This window comes from Fusarium flagelliforme (genome assembly GCF_020744385.1).
Source record: "Fusarium flagelliforme strain FIESC 12 MPI-CAGE-AA-0113 chromosome Unknown B0J16scaffold_6, whole genome shotgun sequence".
Classification (NCBI taxonomy): Eukaryota; Fungi; Ascomycota; class Sordariomycetes; order Hypocreales; family Nectriaceae; genus Fusarium; species Fusarium flagelliforme.
Window position 1 is genome coordinate 223,723 of NW_025763508.1, and position 18,410 is coordinate 242,132.

An 18,410-nucleotide genomic window follows, 5' to 3' on the forward strand; every position below is an offset into this window, starting at 1 on the left:
TATAAGATGTATTTATAGCTCCCATTGAAAGATCATTCAGGTATCACAGGCGCGCACCAATCAACGTCTGTTGATGCCTGTCCGCCTCACTATTGGTACACAACTAACAGGCTAACCCTCAACTCTGATAGGGCGTCTTCTACCACTTTGTACTACCGTCAGCATGGGCCTTGGTCAGCTGAAAAGCAGGCTCTCGCGCGAATTGCCTTTTGCCGCCCAAAGCACGTCTTGGCTGCGTAGTATTGAACGCCTTTTATGCTGATAAGACGCGCTGACACCTTGAAACAGAATGATCTTCCGCCCCTCCACACAAATTGAGGCCCCCATGACCAATCAGTGACTCGGACGCCCTACTCCTTGCTAAATGGACACCATACCGGGCTCAATCGTAACCACCTATATTTGAGAGTTGACAGCGCTTAACTGAGAGCCTGATTGAGGTTCTATATATTACGCCATGGTACCTGTAAGAAAGCCCCGCTTCTTCCTCAAAAAAATAAATTCATTACATCACAACTTCTTTTTGTGGAGAATGTGACTTTCGCTACCATGAACATAGCAATGAGTCTCCTCATACTGGCCTTTATGGCAATGCCCGTCGCTGCGGCAGACGATGCCGAGTTCGCCTTCAATCTTCTTTCAGATATTGCCCCGTAAGTCATAATAACTGAAGCCCATGTGGAAGCAAAGCTAAAACATTCTCTGCCAGAATCCTCGCCTTGTTTGGAGATCAGTTCGCAAAGCAATTTACAAGCGAAAGCCTAACATGGGTAGACCACCTCATATTTGCGATGGTACCTCTGGGCATCATTACAGCAATCACTGGAGCCCTTCGCGTTCAAGGTATGCCCATAGCAAAAGCATTTATAGGTCGCGCCCGAGAGAATCGAGCACAAGCTGAAATAGAGCTTATGTCATCTACATCTGGAGAGGTTTGCGAAATCTTCAACGGTAACTCTATCGTCCGAGCTATGGGAAATCCTGAGATCGCGCAGTTTCTCATTTTCCCACATCAGTATGAGCAGTGCGAAGATGAGTGGAAGAGATTCGATCAGATGATTGATGACAATCCTCCAAAACATGACCCCAAGGCAATAACATGTGGTATCCACTCCCTCCGAACAGCGCAGGAGAAAGGACATGTTATATGCACGGGTATGTTGATACTCCCATATCTGTATTGCTTGAACTGACATCAGGAACTATAAAGAATACCGTGGTCGGAGTACTGGGATCATCGAAACCAATCTTCAGAGTTTCAAGGAACAGCTTCGAAATTGGTACCTGAGTCTGTACACTACCTTTTCAGGATCACAGTGGGCCTATGAAAACAAACCGAAAGATCCAGAAATAGCAGCAAAGGGCACAAGTAAGAAGTCTCGGGCTTTACCACCAGGGGCCGATCGAGCATTTCGGAGCGCGCCAAATATTCAACTTAATCACACATCTGATCACTTCGACAAACGCTTGGTGATAAAGCATCATGAGATATTCCTAGCAGCCATCACTGGTATTATGATTCAAATAGGGCTGATCGTCATTGCTGCCCTAGTTGCTTTTCGTGTCAGCCCCAAATCGTCAGACATTTTTGAATCCAAGGTTTATGGATTTCCATGCTACGCTATTGGATCTCTTCTCTTGTCGCTCGGTACTGGGCTTTGTTCATTCATAGTTGAACGCAGCACTGACGAATACTCCTGGATCGCCGTCGCCGATGATGAACCCGCCGACGAGAGTAATTCTCCACGACTTCTGTGGCTACAGAAGAAGCAGAGTGTCAGTGATCAATCGTTCAATGGCTATGTAATTGCTGCAGGTCCAAAAAAGAGAATAGTCACATCTAGCAGGAATGATAAGCCTGAACGGCATAGAAACAGAGACAGTCTCGTGGATCCAGGCTCAGAAGTAAGTTTATTTGTCAGATGACGGAGCATGTAACTAAAATCAGCGACAGCTATTCTGGGAGTGGCTCACCACGGGAGCTGCTCTAGCAGCAGCTCTAGGCTTTACGTCTCAATTCATGGGCCTGCGAGGGCTTGCATTTCCATGCTCTATTGCCCAGCTCGGCGCAATATTTGTTATGACACTGATCAGGGCAACAATTAGAAGGCGGCTTGGGAAGCCCATTGAACATTGCCACGCTTTCCAATGGTATGAGATAGACTTCCTCGCCATTAAAATTGTGTTCAATCAGGGACCTCGGTCGTCGTACTGGGTGTCACAGCGTGATGGGGAAGGATCGGACCCAAAAGATTGCTTTACATGGAGTATTGTCACTGCTGACCCAAGGGAACATTTCTCTCGCCACTTTGTACACCTTGCACGGAAGTTAGGCGCTGAAATCACCAGTAATCATACGGGAGGAGACTTTCAAGAGGCCACGGTTACAAATCTTCCATCTCCAACTAGCCAACACCTTCTGCGTGTAAGAAAGCGTCTCGGCGATCTTTCACGCTGGAAAACGAGATCTTCACCCAGTGCACTTGCGCTTACGCAGTCTATCGAATTGTTCATGAATGAGTTCTTTCTTGGGTCAAGCGAGCTAAAATATCTGAATTGGCTCATTGAAGCGAGGCACTCGACAGAAACTGGCGATAATGACGTTATTCAGATTATGATTGCACCTCCGCAGAAGTCAGGTGGCAGGTTTGAAGTTGACCTTGGTATTCTAGATGCTGCAATGTCACTTTGGATGGCAAGTATCGATGCTAAACGGCTGAAGGCCACCGATGATACGCATAAAACGGGCGATAGCAGATATAGCAAGAGAGCTAGAGAATGGCGCCGAGAGAGGAATGGAGATTCACTTATTTGTGATTTCTATCGTATCATCGGGAACAACCTGGAAGACAATGTACTCAAACGGGACATATCTTGGTGGGTCGATAATCTCATCGCCGAGGGGAGTGAAGAAAGGGGATATGAGAGAAACAGGTCTGGTAAATGGATCAGAGTCAAAGCTGATTCAGATATCGCCATTGGATTCAATGGTGTAAAAGTGAACGTCGAAACAGATGGTAAGTGTTCCCTAGGTTTCTAATCGAGTTTACTTTACCACGTATTAATCAAGAGTTGCAGATACCGGCCAACAGACAGAGCTCGGAGTCCATTCAGAGGCGCCTCTCCCCACAATCCTCGCACAGCATTTGCTTACAAGCTTTATGTGGACGGTCGCCCAACATCTACCTGCGGACTGTCTGCAACCGACAGACGACGATGCCCAGAACAGGGTTGAAGTGGACAGGTCTCGAACTTTCGAGTCTTACGACTTCGATCAGGCTTGGCCCAAACTCAAGCTCAATCATCAGCGTCTGGACAAGCTGATAGATAAGATGGAATCTTACGGAATGGGCAGCAGAAAAGAAATTCTGCTCTGTATCATCCCGGCGCTCAGTTTTCATAAGCTCTTGCCTAATCAGGAAATTCTCAAGCTCGTTCCTCGGATGAACCATGGTTCTGGATGGCTGGAAATAGCGGCCTGCCACGAAAGACTCCTGGAGACAATCAAGAGAGGGATAATGAGCATCGAGGATAAACTGGATGTTGGGATAGTCATAGCCACCGTGGACTTTCTCTTCTTTGCCTGCGAGAACTACGATGAGTATAACGAACCATCTCCAGAACTGAACGATAAGCTCAGAATCGTTGTTCATAAGCTTGCTACAGCGCGATTCACTGACATTTTTGAAAGACTCTCCCCGGTTTATTCTAAACAGAACCGCCTGAACATGCTCCACGATATCTTCCAGAGGTTTGGATGCCCAGAACGGATACACAGGTCTCCCGGAGAACCTCTGGACGAGAGACCCCTCGACGACTTCTATGCCATGAAGACACTGGGATTTACTAAATATCACCTTCTAGCGTCCTCTTCTTATCCAACTGTAAGTTGACGCTCTTCCCTCTAGTATCCTGCCTCGGATGATACTAAGTTACATCATCTCAGTACGACATGGACAGCTTAAACCTTTTACGGGATTCGCCGGCGGATGGTTTGTTTAATCATTCAATATATTCCCTTCATATAGTTCGCTGATTAGCTTGTCTCCAGATAAAGATACAATCGCCAGGGATGCCTTTGGATGGACGCCTTACCATTACAGCTGTATCGCTGGACCTCCCCAATATATATATTCTCACGCGTCCTTGGCGGGAATAGCAGCTCAAGTATGCAGGTTGCGGTGCCATTATTCGCGAAGTCCCCTTGACATCGCTTGCCTTGAAGGAAGGTACTTTGAGCTCGATACAATACTGTCTAATCTGACACTTGAGGAAAGAAAGACAGCCATCCAAGGATGCGGCATCGATGGTATGACCCCCATCCACCTGATTGCGAGGCAAGGACAGTTGTACTGTCTCAACACCATAGCAAGAGATAACTATATGTTGCCTCTTCTCCAGAAGAAAGACTTTTGGGGCCGTCAAGCGCTTCATATCGCGTCCAGATTTGGACATGAAGAGGTCGCATTCAAGTTGCGGGAATTGGGAGCACCCCTGAACACCCTTGATGAGCTTGGAAAGACATCCGTCGACTACTATGTGGAAAGCAAGAAAAGAGCAATTGGTGTTTCTATCCCAGAAAATGATCCCTCTTGGACAAGACAGCCTGACATCCAATATTTGGATGCAGAACGCAGCCACAGTCTCCTGAGGTTTGCAATGTGGAATCCCGACTGTCGATATAGGCATGGAAGGACTCTTCTTCACATTGCTATTGAGGTTGCAGACGAAAGTAGTATCCATAAATTACTGGAGGACGACTTTTTCCTCGATGCCAAAGATGATGATGGTAGAACGCCTCTTCACTATGCTGTCCTGGAGGGACGAACAGGAATCTCCGTACCCCTCATCAGAGGATTTGACCTTACAGTCGATGGACAATCGAGGCATTTCTGCTCGAATACTTCACTTAAAGACAATCGAAACATTACAACGCTTATGTTGGCTGCCGAGAGTGGCCTGCAAGATGTTGCAGAGACCTTACTAACGGTGCAAGGCCTTGGGATTATTGATGAGGTTGACGACGATCAGAAAACCGCTCTCCTTCATGCCGAAGGTCTCGACATGATCAAAACCCTGGTCGAGAAGAAGGCCAACACCCTTAAGAGAGATTCGTATGGAAGGACTAGACTTCACATAGCCATCGATGAAGGGAGTGAGGACATTGCATCGTTTCTTATAGGCCTCGAAAAACCGACGGAAGTTCAGGAAAATCCATTCGATGACTCCGGAGACACACTTCTGCTTGCTGCCAGCCGAAGAGGGCTTTCAAAAATGATACCAGCAGTTGTCAGTCGATGGAAAGATATCGTAGATGTGGGAGACGAAACCAATGGACAAACATCTCTTTCCTGGGCTTGCGAATTAGGGCACACCGAGGTTGTCGAGCAGCTTCTTGACCTTGGAGCGGACATAAACAAAACCACACCTGGGTGGAACAACTACACGCCGTTACACATTTGTGTCCAGGAGGGTCAATTCAATATCTTGAATACTATGGTAGAAAAGGATCTAGACAAGTATCCGGAACACAGTCAGGAGGAACATGGCAGACTTAAGCTTGAAGAGAAAGACAGCAGCGGATGGACGGCTTTAGAATACTGTATCGCCGCCGCAACGAGGGGTAAGGATCGCGACAAGGCGATTAGAAGCCTGCTACTACACTATCGGACCAGCCCCGCCCAAAGACTTCGATGTTTGAAGAAAATGGCTCTGGATTGTCGGCTCGACGACTCCGAAGAGTGGAAGTCTATCATTCTAGATGGATTTACGAAGATTATTCAAGAAGGCCGAGCTCAGAACTTCTTGCTTTGGCTTGTTGGAAAGCGGGATTCAATAGAGGTCGATGGAGACGTGGCCTTCGACACTTACGCGTTGGCGTTGCTGAATCCATTTGGAGAAGCGCTTGGATCCGGCGAGCTGACTGTGGAAGATCCGCACGCACTGATAGCTGCACTTTCTAATGAGGAGATACGACAAATAATAGAAAGCCAAACCATCAACGAACAAGGCAGAGACATTGACGGATGGTCCTGCGCGACCTACATTGAGCGCTACGACAGTTGTGGGACTTTAGGCGGTCTTGCTACCCAGCTGCGACGAATTCTCACCCCCGAGCAGATTGACACCAGACCGAAAGCAATAGACTGGAGGTGCAGCTTACAAGAGAACTGGAATTATTTTGAAATCATTGCTTGCCATTCCGACGATCCTACCATACAGACCGATGTTTCTGGTAAGGTACCCTTAACCCGAACCCTGCGATCTTAATGACTTAAAGCTTTCAGAATTCACTGTCACAGAAGACTCAGACGAGAAGTTCTATAACAATATGAGAACTAGATATTGTATTCCCGCATCGGCAGACCACTTCTACTTCGAGACGGAAATTATCAACATCTCAATGTCAGGGTAATGCATGTCAATTAGCTTATGTTGCCAACGGAGACTGATGATCGGATAGGGAAATTGCTATTGGCTTCTGTGGCTTCAGCTGTGAGGACGATGAATTAACCGATGGATACGAAAGGTACTGGGGCTGGTCTGGCAATAATGGGTCTTTAGCTATTCATGAAGAAGAAGGAGACCGGGACGTTTACCTAAGCTCTTACGGTAAGGGTGATACTGTGGGCGTGTACCTTGATATAAAGACTGGACAGGGCTTCTGTACGAAGAACGGTGAGAAATTCGAAATGGGTATGTGACTGGAATAGATGGATGTCTATCTTCCCAAGTGCTAACTGTTTAACAGGAGAGGCTTTTAGAGAGTCAAAAGACAATTTTAGGCTAGGAAAGATGTACCCCTATATTGGGTTTGGGTTAGACCCAGAGGACGTAGGACTCCGGTTTAGAGTTAACTTCTCCGGAACCGGGAACTATCCTTTCAAGTATCAGGTCTTGCAGTGTAGCGGATGAATATATCACATGTCCTTCTTATACGATGTCTTCTTTGATTAGTGGAAAAGCTAACGTTGGGTCCGTAACTGAGAATTGAAAAACGTACAGGTAGGCCTCGTTACGATTCCAGATCGCCTGTTGTTTACCTTGAGACGGACGTTAGATTGCCTTGTTATGTTAAGCTAATAGGACTATAGGACTGCCCTTTTAAATATTAACCACTAAAGCAAAATATTCAACTAGGATATATATCTATATTATGCTAGCTCTACGTAATACTTAGGCGATAACACGGTAGTTCTGTAGGCAAAAAGTGAGGTTCTGCCCGGGCTTGAACCGGGGACCATCTCGGTGTTAACGAGATGTCATGACCAACTAGACCACAGTACCGAGCTTCTTTTGTTGCGGATCAATTGTCTGATCAGCTGATACACCTGTGCTTCTTGGTAGTGATTGACTAAAGCCTCGTCTAGTTTGATGCAGGACTACCGTCCGCGCTAACATTGAAGAATCGATTTTAAATGTGCTGGGCTTAAGGGCCAACGTCTCAATTTTTTATCTGGGTCTTTCATACGGAGTGGTGTCCCATTCGTCTCCGCTTTTATTCTTGTTTCCTTATTGCCGCATCAACCTCCCGCTGTTAGATGTCTGTGTCCTATGGCTCGAGGAGGCCTGCTGTAAGTGGCTATTGCCCTAGTAGGTTATTTGATCTTCACTAGTCCTCGCAAGACACGAGGCACATGCAAGTATAGATCACAAAAGCTAAAGTGTATCGATAGTGAGGATCTAAGCCTCTGATCGCACAACGTCAATTGGGAGACCTGAAATATTCTGTAGAGTGCATTTGAGCGTTGAAAAGTCTCTACAACACCCGAAGTGCAAGTCTGCCCCCAATAATAAAGTATCATCAAATATAAAAATATCCCGCTATATGCGCACAAATTCCCCATCCTGTACAGGTACAAGACTGGCCATAAAAATAGAAAGGATGAGGCGGATTATTGCGCTTCCCCGCACCTTGATCTCGACAGCTCTCCAGAGTAGGCAAAAGGTCGCGTAGTCAACGGTAAGCCATGAGTTTCCAAAACCCTTGATTGGCTTCTGAGCGCCAGGAAGCAAGTCAGATCATGGCGCTTCCCCAGCCTTAAACTTGACGGCCCCCAGAAAGGTAAAGGATCGCGTGACTAACTGTCAGTTCATGGGTCAAGAAGAGCCTCAACTGACTAAAAGGCTTCCTTGATTGGTGTACATCCATGTAAGATGGCTTGAAAGCTGAAAACAGGGTACAATAGTGAGGGGGCCGTGCGGCGAAGAACGCGGCACAGTCACGCTGCTCGTTGGCTGAATATAAATAAAGACCAAAACTGAAGCGCGATGGATGGAAGAAGTGCATAAGCCGGGGCCTTAAAAGGATTGTCAACGAGGTCGTAAGCCGCCACCGACTTAACGCTGAGGGCTCAGCCTAGCACTCGTACTCCTGGTACCTTGGGATCTTGGGCGCAACCAGTAGATCATATCATCTTCCTAGAAATAAAATACGTTACACAACAAAACAGGATGCGCTTACAGCAACCAACAACTGGTTTAGCATTTCCAATAATGAGTCTTGGCAATGCAGGTTGTTCAGAGCCTACGTTACACCGCGTATACCATGCAATCTAATGCTGATTCTAGAGTTCGGTTTTAAGAAACCACTTTCCCCAGCCCAAGACAACTCAGTGTCACGGTATAACAAATCTGTAACATTCCCGAGTAATACCCTTACTTCTCCATGTCAACCTCTAACGTTCATCAAGAGCCGGAGCCAATACTGCGTACTCCGCTCTTCTCGACGTCTCAGCAATCCCAGGCTTTGCTGCCACCGACACTGGAGACCGACGCGGACACCCTGTCGCCCTCTGCAGAGCATTCTAGCACTGATCAGCTTGATCAGCATGACCCTATCGATAGGAAAGGGACGGACTCAGCATTCGTTATTCGACAAGCATCAACTATCTGCGACTCAGGGGAACCATCCGCACCACAAAAGGAGGTTGCCGCCTATATGCAATGGAGCCTGGAAATTCTCGTACTCCTGTTTGGAGGAGCCATCTTCACGAGCATATGCCTCATCTTGAAGGGTTATCACGAGCAAGTTCTACCAGACTGGGAGGACCTTCTTATCACACTCAACACCCTCATATCCGTCCTTGCAACCATCCTCCGTGTAGCCATTGCATTCGTCATGTTTGAAATCCTATCCCAGCTAAAGTGGGAGTGGCTTACAACCTGCTTCCGTCCCGTTTACCATGCCCAGCTCTTTAACGCCGCTTCACGTGGTGTTTATGGATCTCTTCGTCTCCTTCCCACAATAATTCGACACGAGCCGTTCGCTGTTGCAGCAATCGTCATTGCAGTGCTATCTCTGGGCATTGGATCCTTTACTCAACAGTCCATTCAGACATACCCGTGCTGGAGAAACGCATCAAATGTCGGCGATACTACGTTCATTAAGATCGCGAACACCGTGAACAAAAGTGATTTGAGAGACTCGTGGAAGGCTGGAGGCAAGTCCACCAGGCGGATGAACCTTAAGATGCAAGTTACCATCCAAGACGCAATTGTGAATGGTGTTAAGGACTATCACCTGGCGCCACTTTTCAAGTGCTCTTCGGGGAATTGCAGTTTTCCAAATGATTTCAGCTACGACGAACATACACAGTACTCTCATGCAAGTCTGGGAGTTTGCAATAGCTGTATCGATGTCTACAAGCTTGTTAAGGGGCCGACCTCAGAGTTATTCGACGGGACAAGACATGCAATATTTGAGATACCCATGAAAAGAAAGCCGAATTGGAAAGGGCACGGAATCCGAGTACAAACGAAGATTGTTCACAACGCAACGAATTGGCCAGTGATGACGACAACCACGGTGGACGACTTTACTTGGGCCCTCGATCTCGTCACACCAGAATTCCTCAATGTCGCTCAGATGTCGATTGCCAATTTTACGATTCTCACAGCTTCACAGAGTGGCTGCAAACGCCCTATGGAAGACAATGTCTCTTGTCCCCATGACTGCGACAGCCGAGGGGAAAGCACATCGAAAGATGTTAAAACATGCCTCCCCCGTCAGGAAGATTCCAGACATTCCTTTAACCCTGTTGCCGCCACATGCACCCTTTACCCTTGTCTCAAGTATTACATTGCAAATGTTACAGATGCGCGACTTACTGAGACTGTGGTGCGAGAGGTTCCGCTACAGCTGCACGGTCGCGGCACACGTTGGGATATGTTTAACGTGTGGATGGACAAAGGGAACGCATCACTTGCAGCCATTCAAGAGCCGTGCTCTATTAGCGGAGTACCAAATAGTGATGATAATCTACCACTGAACTCACAGCCCGACCCCGACGCTGTAACAAATCTCTCGAAATTACTCAACACCACGGCGCCACCTAAATGCCTCTTCGAGATGCCGCAATCTCTCTGGATCGGTTTCTGGAATGAATTTAGATTTGCTCTAAACTCATATTGTTTCTTGATGCGCGACCGCGGAGTACAGTGCAAGGTCAGCCGTTCAAGAGACGAGGCTCGCCATCCAAATTACGGTATACCATCATATCCTGCACACATGGCAGCACTATACCACAACAACAACGCCTCCGTCCAGACCATTAACGACACGTTTAACGCTCTGGCAGAGCGACTGACAGCCGCGATCCGATTCGATGGAAAAAGGTCAAATGAAGATAAACATGCAGAGGTAAAGGGAAAGCTACTAGAGACCAAGGTATGCGTCAATTTTGTGTGGCAATGGCTCATCTATCCTGGAGTACTGCTGGTTTCAAGCACAATATTGCTTGGGGCGATAGTTATCAAAGACACCGTGGAAAAGAAAGCGCACATTTGGAAGAGCTCTATATTGCCAATTTTACTCAAGGATCATGTTGGTACACAAAACACAGGTTTGAATGGACTGGAAGACGTAGCGCAAGGGTTGGAGATTAAATTGCAACGAGGCAACCGTCAACGGGACCTTTTATAGATGCTAGACTAGGAAAGCGAAACAATATTATTCGGTTATCACAGATACATATTCTGTTCAGATCGTGACTTTGTGCAGCCATGACGAAACCACTTGAAAGCTCTTATTACAGGTAACGATAATGGAATCAGGTTTCAACCCACTAGCTAATACAAGAAGAATCATAGGCCCTAAAACGACATCCTCTTTGAGGTAGAATAATCCACGTCATCATAGAAGCTATTAACCTGAGACCACATGGTGCAGGTGAACTGCGAATTATGATAGTTGACGCCCCAGCAGCTGGAGATTAGGGAGCAGGCATCCAAGCATTCCTGATAGGAGGTTACTGAGAAGTCGGCTTCACCCACAACACGGGCCCCAACACCAATTTGGCCGCAAAGTAGTTGATAACTGGAAACCCCAGCGGCCGTGTAAGGGCTGAAGAGGTCGTCGCACATGGGCTCTGGCTCCTCTTGAGCAGCAGTGGTAGTTGTAGCAGCGGCAGTTGCTTCAGTTTCAGTCGTAGTGACGGCGATGGTTGTAGTTGTTCCAATTTCGGCAACGATAACAGTTTCGGTTTCTGACTCAGCAGCATTCGTAGTTGTGGCACTCTCTATGGCCGAAACGCTGAGGGAAAGAGTCTCCGTGGCAGCAATAGATGTAGATACAGCAGTGGTCGTGATGGATGGCGAAGGATGACATGGCCCAGCGTTGACACCCGCAAGCGCAAATAGGGCAAAAGTGCCAGCGAGCATAGTGGAATGAACCATTTTAACGAATGACTATAGTTGGCAAAGAAGAAATTGACAGGATAGTATTTCTGTGAGAATTAAGTAGATATATGATTTTGCTTACCTCTAAATGTTAGTATTCACTGTGATTTGCCAAGAGTACATCTTTAACTATTGAGCCATTATCGATGATTGCGCTGTACCAGTGAAGCTGCAGCTTCTCCTGTCAGGCTAAACCAAACGCTTGAATTTACCAGCCCAGACTATGCCATTTCTGGCTAAAGCGCTTTTTGTAAGAATCAATAGCGACTCAATAGTCTGATTTAGTTTGATCAGAAGAAGCGCTATTGAGGACAATTACATTAGAAATCAGGGGCCAAGACAGTTTAAATGCTTGTTGAAATCGTTTTTCTTCGTTATTTATCGATTACTCTACCAGTCTCATTAACCATGATACCTCGCTTTAACCTCGTCGCTGGCTCAGTGGCCTTGTTCGCCTTCACAGGAGTCAATGCTGGGCCATGCCGACCGTCATCCTCAGGTTTGACTACCATTCCCACTGGTATTGAAACTACAGCAACAGTTTCAACGGCCACCGCGCTGTCTGCATATGACACCGAGACTCAATCAACGGAAGCTTTCTCTGTCACTACGTCTGCCACTGAAACAGCTACCACTACCGGAATTGAGAGCGCCACTACTTCGACCACCGTGGTCGAAACGCCTTTCACAGATACATCTACCATCGCTGTAACCACCACCACCGAAACAACTACTGCAGATGCGACTACAACTTCCATCGCCACAACGACCAGTGCTGTCCCAGAGGAACAAGACCCAGAGCCCAGAGGTGCCTGCGTTGATCTCAACCAACCATACAAGGCACGCAATGGAGCTACATTCAACATTACCTGCGGCCGGGAGATGTTTTTCAGCACTTTGGTCGACACCATTTTTACAAATACTTTCTCTGACTGTGCGGATGCTTGCGCCGAAGACGTCGCGTGCACCGGAGTGTCTTTTACCAAGTCTGACAGGCTATGCGAGTTATTTGCTGATGCTTATCAAAATGTTCAGAATGCTGATAAGGATATCGCGACATTGAGGGAACGACCTGAATGAGGTGAATTAGGTGTAGCCTCTGGTATTGATGTATTCATGAAGTCTGATGGGGCTTGAAAGGGGGTTTGGGGGGTTCTTGTTGAGAAGTATGAGTGTTTGTTGACGTTTCTGACATGTTAAATATTATCCCTATAGATATACGGAGCATTGTGAAATGTTTTTAAAGGGTCCATTAAAACGATAGTAGAAAGGAAAAAGGGAAAAGAAAGAAGAGACAGAAAAAAGAAAAGGAGAATAAGCAATCTCCTTTCATCTATCAAGGCAGCAGATCACTGTATCTTGTACTTGACTCGTCTCGACAAATGCAGCCGTTTGTGTAAGTCTCGATGTACCCGTAACACCCGTTACTAGGGCGCCACGCTGGTAGTCTCACCTGGCGCAGGTGCATTTGCCGTGGTCCCAGCCTCGGTAGGTTCAGTAGTAGGTGCTTCCACGGCAGCAGTAGTAGTATCTTGGGCTGTCGTGTCACCCTGGCTTGTAGTAGGAATCTCAACGTTGGCCGTAGTAGTGTCCTCAATGTCCGCAATCTCACTGCTGGTAGTCTCATCTGGAGCAGGCGCATTGGCCGTAGTACCGGCCTCAGTAGTCTCAGGGGCAGCGGAAGTGGTAGTATCGGCCAAGACTTCCGATGTTGTATCGGATGTTTGGGGAGAAGAGGATCCAGTGGTTGAGCCTTCGGGCTCATTTGACGTGCTTTGTGAGTGCAGCGGATTCGGTTGACTCAATACTGGATGACTCTTCAGAGCTCGTACTAACTTCCGTGGCAGAGGTCTCTGATCTTTGCTCGGCTGTGGTACTTGAGCTGAGCAACTCTCCCTCCGTGCTTGTATCATCAGGTGTATCCGACGAAGTAGCCGAAGTCTCCCCATTTGATCCAGTAGTGGTAACTGAGCTAAGTGAACCCCCTTCGGTGCTTGTTTCATCCAGTGTTTCTGGCAAAGCAGACACCTCAGTAGAAGAAGTCTCTAGGACTGGTTGTGTGGTAACAATTGAGCTGAGTGAAGTAGATGAATCAACCGCCCCTGACGAGACAGTGGTAGGTTTTTCAGGACTAGCTGTATCCGACGATGACCCGACTGACTCTGCTTGAGCCGTGGTAGTAGATTTACCAAGGCTCTGAGAGCTGGTTTCTGTTGAAGCTGTTACTTCTGTTGTCTTGCTACTTTGAGAATTAACAACACCCTCATTACTGGTCGCAGAGCTGGTGGTCTCTGGGCTAGCCGTCTCAGAGTTGGTAATCCCAGTAGTCGAAGTCAACTCATCAACACCAACAAGCCGATCATTCTGGCATTGTTCGACTGGACTCGAGTTAGCACCTGGTGGGGATTATAGATAGCTCTACTCACCGCCGTAGACAGCCAGGTTAACCGGTACACAACTAGAGGGTCCGGTAGTAAAGACTATGTAAATGAGACCATTAGAGTTTTGGCAGAAGCTTGCCTCGCCATTGGGTAAACCGGAATTCCTAAACACAAGCCGCTGGCTAGACTCCTCGAAAGTTGTCGTGATAGCGTCTGAGGAAGGATTACCCTGTCCAGACAATTCCTTAAAGTCCTCGCCTGAGTAGAATATGGGTACGCCACCATCGAACAATTGACCCTCGGCAAGGTTGAAGGTTGTAGCAAATGTACACACGCCAGGGTTATCGTTACCGACAAAACCATTGGTAGCTCTCTTATTTAGACCGCGCTTTTCATTGTCGGGGACGACGATTTGGAAGATGACTATTCGTCCAGCTGGTTCGTCAATACCGATACCACTTGTTGAGGTGGAGACAATATCGGTGCTCGTCGTAGGATCTAAAGAGATAGTAGGTTCATCGGTAAGTGTTGAGATGGTCGTGTCAAGAGTTACAGCGGAAGATCCAGAGCCAATTGAGGACAGAATAGTAGTCTGCAATGACTCCGGGACAATGAGGGAGGTAACGGAAGTCGAAGCGTCCTGAATATCAGTATCTGTTACACAGCCAATCAGTTAAAATCGCAAGCCAGCTGTACAAATGGGAAGGTCGTACCCGTAGTGGTCTGGGTTGAAGTGTCTCTTCCAAACGTGGGTTTCAACGACCCTCCCGTCGTTGGCGCGTCAGAATTCCGTGTCGTTGGTAGCAGCGAATCACCTGGGACAGAAACCGGCACTAGATAGGTAGATATGTACGTGAGGCACCACGTGTCTATATCCACCGCGGCATAATGACCAGCCGAAACGGCGCCGACTGCTCCAAGGAGACTGATTCCCGGGATTTGGCTCTTCATGATCTCGGTTCGTCTGGCAGAAGATTGTTAGAGAAAGTGTGAAAGTTGGAACCTCGAGCGATCTCTCGTGGGATACGCCTTTGTTTTTAGTCACTGATGCGGTTGGAATGAATGTCTCATTCTGGAAATGCGGCTCCATCACTGGCATTTATTCTCAGGCTAGACAGTCTAGACTTATAAAATGTCTCTGTTGGTCGACAGTGGGAGAAATGTTTCTGAAGGGAGAGTCGCCATTCAGCCTATCACCTGGACGCTCCACAAAACTAGACAATAGCTTGTGGTATGTAGTCTCCCTTGAATAAATACGATAATGACCAGCCTTTCGTGTTTCAGACTGTAGATGATAGTATTTCAATCAAGAGGGATCTAACAAATACAGTCTCTGCTCTTAATTGCGGGCGCAACTTCGTTTCCAAACGGAAAGAGCAAGATAGGTTTGAGCTATTGGTAAAGAGATCCCGACCTCTCTTTAGCTAAGCTATTTATGTCTTGCGGTAACACCTCTGAAGGTAGCTGCAAAGGCGTACTCCACAAATTGACACTTTCTTTCAGCTGAGCGGAGTGGCCTTTGCATGGAGATCACTGCCAAAACGAGGATGAATATTGCTTCGTCTTGCTGGCAAAACATACACTAAATTCTTACAGCAGAAATGAAAGCACCTGTAAGAATAGGTCACAGGTAATTTCACATGCAAGACGCGTATACTAAACGCTAACCAATTTATGTTCGATTATCTGGGTTGTTAACAGTCTGACTTCATCATGCAGGATGTAAGTTTGTTGCCAGCGGCAGACGGTCTGGAACGTCCGCTTTGACCGCATAGCTGTAGAAGCGGGTATAGGTTAGACTAAATGCCTGTGATCTTGGTGTATGGCATCTTTTGACCAGAGGCCATGGCTCCCAGTATGCCATGGTGTAAGACATCTCTTTTCCTTTTTCTTTTTTTTTTTTTGTAATAGCTGATGACTAATAATTAGGTTGATTCGTCTCCGTGTTCTGATTGGATGCTTCCAAAGTCGTACGATAACTGACGTGGAACCCCCATGCATCAAAGCGCAGTTTCGCACAGACCCATTCTACCCTATCAAGCCTCCTTGGCACATGGCTCCGTCAGCAAGAACGACTAAAACTGCTTGACACCGCTGCCATTCATGCAGCTCTGTCAAATCACGGGCCTCTAACTGACGATCTTACCCTATTGCGATGCGGCGCAATGACAGCTGAAAGCTGAATCACGCATACACTCCATCGATTTATTGAACTTTGTGGCTATCATGCTTCCGTTGTGACCGGTCCGTAAGCGGGGAATGCTTGTTAACGAAATAATGGAAGTGATGGACTGGCTGGCTTGGATAAATATATAACCCGCGTCCTTGTCCTCGATTCTTGCTCTTCACCTCATCATTCTCTATCACATCTCACTTCATCTTCTCACTTTCTAAGTACTCCCACACCTATTCAATAGTCTGAGACACAAAGCCAAGGTAAGCTTGCTGAAGTCAAATTCTCAACATTGACTAACCCCGTAACAGATGCCATCCATGCAAGGCGTTCTTCAAGTGGTTCAACCCGAAATGCTCGAGTTTTCGTTCGAGGGGGCAAACCCATTGATAGTCAAACTGGAGCAACCTCTCTTAGGCGTAAATGAGGCCCCTGTGACTCTGGAGTTCGACAGCCCGGGTCAACTGACTTCATCGCACCCTGTTAATGGAAAGGTTGAGGGGACAGCCTTGACCCTAGAGATTGCCAACGGCGTCAAGATTGTTGGACATCTCAACCACTCTGACAGATCCCAGCCTATCAAGGGATTCGGTAACTGGATGAGTTAGATGTTATGGCTCGTGGAGTGGTAGAGTAGGTAACTGGTATGAATCAAGTAGTGTTACTTTCCACCAATATCAGAATACAAGCACTTTCTTTTGATTCCCAATCAGTAATCTAGAATTTGTTCTTCTTTTTAAGAGAAAAAGTTCTGTCTTCATCGATCTCCAAACCTAGATAGTGTCTGAATCCCTTCGTTCTATCCTGTGCAATTGAAGCATGATCTGGGAATTGAATGTAGCATCAGTTAGAAGACATGTACACAAAGCGATGAATAAAGTACGGCACAATGATGTCAGTTGACTAATCGACAATGGTAGCTCCGGATTGGCCGGAAGTTCCGCTCCTAACCGTGGAGAACTCTCCCGACAACCGAGGCCGATCCTCGGAGTTTTTCTCCAAAACCATCCCAATTTGTCTTCTCACTCAATCAACCAACAACACCCGCATCACAACAATGTCTCTTTTCCGGACGCGTCCAATTCATCGACCAATTGTTCTTGCCACAAGACAATACTCAACACAATCGCCGTCCCTTCCGTCGCGATGGTTCACGGATGTCCGGGCCCAATTGACGGAGCTGACGGCAGAGAAATATCCGAAAGAATGTGTACAGGAGGCTAAGAAGTTGTATGACTATTCGGAGAAGAATTGGTTAGAGCTTTTAGCTGGACAACAGGGGTTTCTTACGGAGAAGAATTGGAGAGGAATTGATAACCATCCTTTGCTTTGGGGTGACATGGTAAGTTGGACCCGAGAAGATAAGTTCCAATTCTGACGGGGTGACTGTAATAGGATAGCATGGTAAGTATTCTCTTAAAATAATCTGGTTACAGCTTCACTAAATTTCCCAGGGTATGTACACTCTTGTTATTATCACCGATCTTTCTAACATTGATAGGACATGTGAATAACGTCATGTACAACAAATATGCCGAGACAGGCCGAGTACAGTTCACCCACAACCACGCCGAACACGCAACAGGCGAAGAGAAGCAGCAGTGGCTAGACCTAGTTACGCCCAAGAATCTTGGTCTCATTCTCAAGAGCATCAAGACTGAATACAAATTCGTACATCTACCCAACTTCCCTCACATACTCCCGTAAACTAATCCACCCTACAGCCCCTGGAATATCCAGACCGCATTACCATCGTCTATAAACTTCTCGAAGCACCGACACACAAATCAACATCCCTCAAGAAAGAGGCATGGATTCTGTCAGAGAAGTACAAACGTCTTGCAGCGAAGTGTATCGAGGATACTGCCATTTATGACTATACTGTTGCAAAAAAGTCAGTGCTGAAGCCGTTTATGGTAGAGAAGTTTCAGCAGACTTTTAAGTTGCAACAGGACAGGCAGAAGACTTACAGTGAGGAGGCAAATAAGTTGCTTAAGGCTGCTGAGGAACTCAAAGCAAAGTATCAATAGGTCTGAGACAGAGTATGTCGTACAGTCCCTGTGCTTTTGATGAATAATCTCACAGACCCCTTCGACCGAGGAGTGGAGAATCGATAGACTGTTGGATATAAAACCTAGCAAAATAGACAGTCTTCAATAAATCTTGTTTATCATACC

At 46.9% G+C, this 18,410-nt stretch overlaps 6 protein-coding genes and 1 non-coding gene across 7 annotated transcripts; 4 read left to right on the forward strand and 3 right to left on the reverse strand.

The window, feature by feature from the left end:
* Positions 1-549: 549 nt before the first annotated feature.
* B0J16DRAFT_402399 (uncharacterized protein) lies at positions 550-6,915 on the forward strand (the record flags this gene model as incomplete). Its single annotated transcript, XM_046132651.1, has 11 exons — positions 550-653; positions 710-1,155; positions 1,200-1,280; positions 1,310-1,905; positions 1,955-3,017; positions 3,079-3,884; positions 3,947-3,992; positions 4,052-6,235; positions 6,288-6,411; positions 6,464-6,696; positions 6,752-6,915. 11 exons carry the CDS (start codon positions 550-552, stop codon positions 6,913-6,915), a joined length of 5,847 nt encoding a protein of 1,948 aa, XP_045979623.1.
* A 298-nt stretch (positions 6,916-7,213) lies between these two features.
* On the reverse strand, positions 7,214-7,287 carry B0J16DRAFT_t267. Its single transcript has one exon. It is a non-coding gene; the product is annotated as a tRNA-Val (tRNA).
* Positions 7,288-8,668: 1,381 nt separating this feature from the next.
* B0J16DRAFT_386867 (uncharacterized protein) lies at positions 8,669-10,924 on the forward strand (the record flags this gene model as incomplete). The annotated part of the gene is made up of 1 exon (XM_046131604.1): positions 8,669-10,924. One exon carries the CDS (start codon positions 8,669-8,671, stop codon positions 10,922-10,924), a length of 2,256 nt encoding a protein of 751 aa, XP_045979624.1.
* A 90-nt stretch (positions 10,925-11,014) lies between these two features.
* On the reverse strand, positions 11,015-11,728 carry B0J16DRAFT_166331 (uncharacterized protein). The gene has a single exon (XM_046122316.1). The coding sequence runs from the start codon at positions 11,674-11,676 to the stop codon at positions 11,095-11,097; it is 582 nt and encodes a 193-aa protein (XP_045979625.1). The 5' UTR covers positions 11,677-11,728; the 3' UTR covers positions 11,015-11,094.
* A 304-nt stretch (positions 11,729-12,032) lies between these two features.
* On the forward strand, positions 12,033-13,099 carry B0J16DRAFT_166341 (uncharacterized protein). The gene has a single exon (XM_046122318.1). It carries the CDS (start codon positions 12,088-12,090, stop codon positions 12,757-12,759), a length of 672 nt encoding a protein of 223 aa, XP_045979626.1. The 5' UTR covers positions 12,033-12,087; the 3' UTR covers positions 12,760-13,099.
* On the reverse strand, positions 13,100-15,175 carry B0J16DRAFT_166340 (uncharacterized protein). The gene is made up of 3 exons (XM_046122317.1): positions 14,774-15,175; positions 14,106-14,714; positions 13,100-14,057 (listed from the first exon to the last, which is right to left on the reverse strand). The coding sequence occupies exons 1-3, from the start codon at positions 15,009-15,011 to the stop codon at positions 13,441-13,443; spliced, it is 1,464 nt and encodes a 487-aa protein (XP_045979627.1). The 5' UTR covers positions 15,012-15,175; the 3' UTR covers positions 13,100-13,440.
* Positions 15,176-16,994: 1,819 nt separating this feature from the next.
* Positions 16,995-18,406, forward strand: B0J16DRAFT_346222 (thioesterase-like superfamily-domain-containing protein). Its single transcript, XM_046128412.1, has 4 exons — positions 16,995-17,575; positions 17,629-17,637; positions 17,734-17,904; positions 17,958-18,406. The coding sequence occupies exons 1-4, from the start codon at positions 17,147-17,149 to the stop codon at positions 18,261-18,263; spliced, it is 915 nt and encodes a 304-aa protein (XP_045979628.1). The 5' UTR covers positions 16,995-17,146; the 3' UTR covers positions 18,264-18,406.
* Positions 18,407-18,410: the final 4 nt, after the last annotated feature.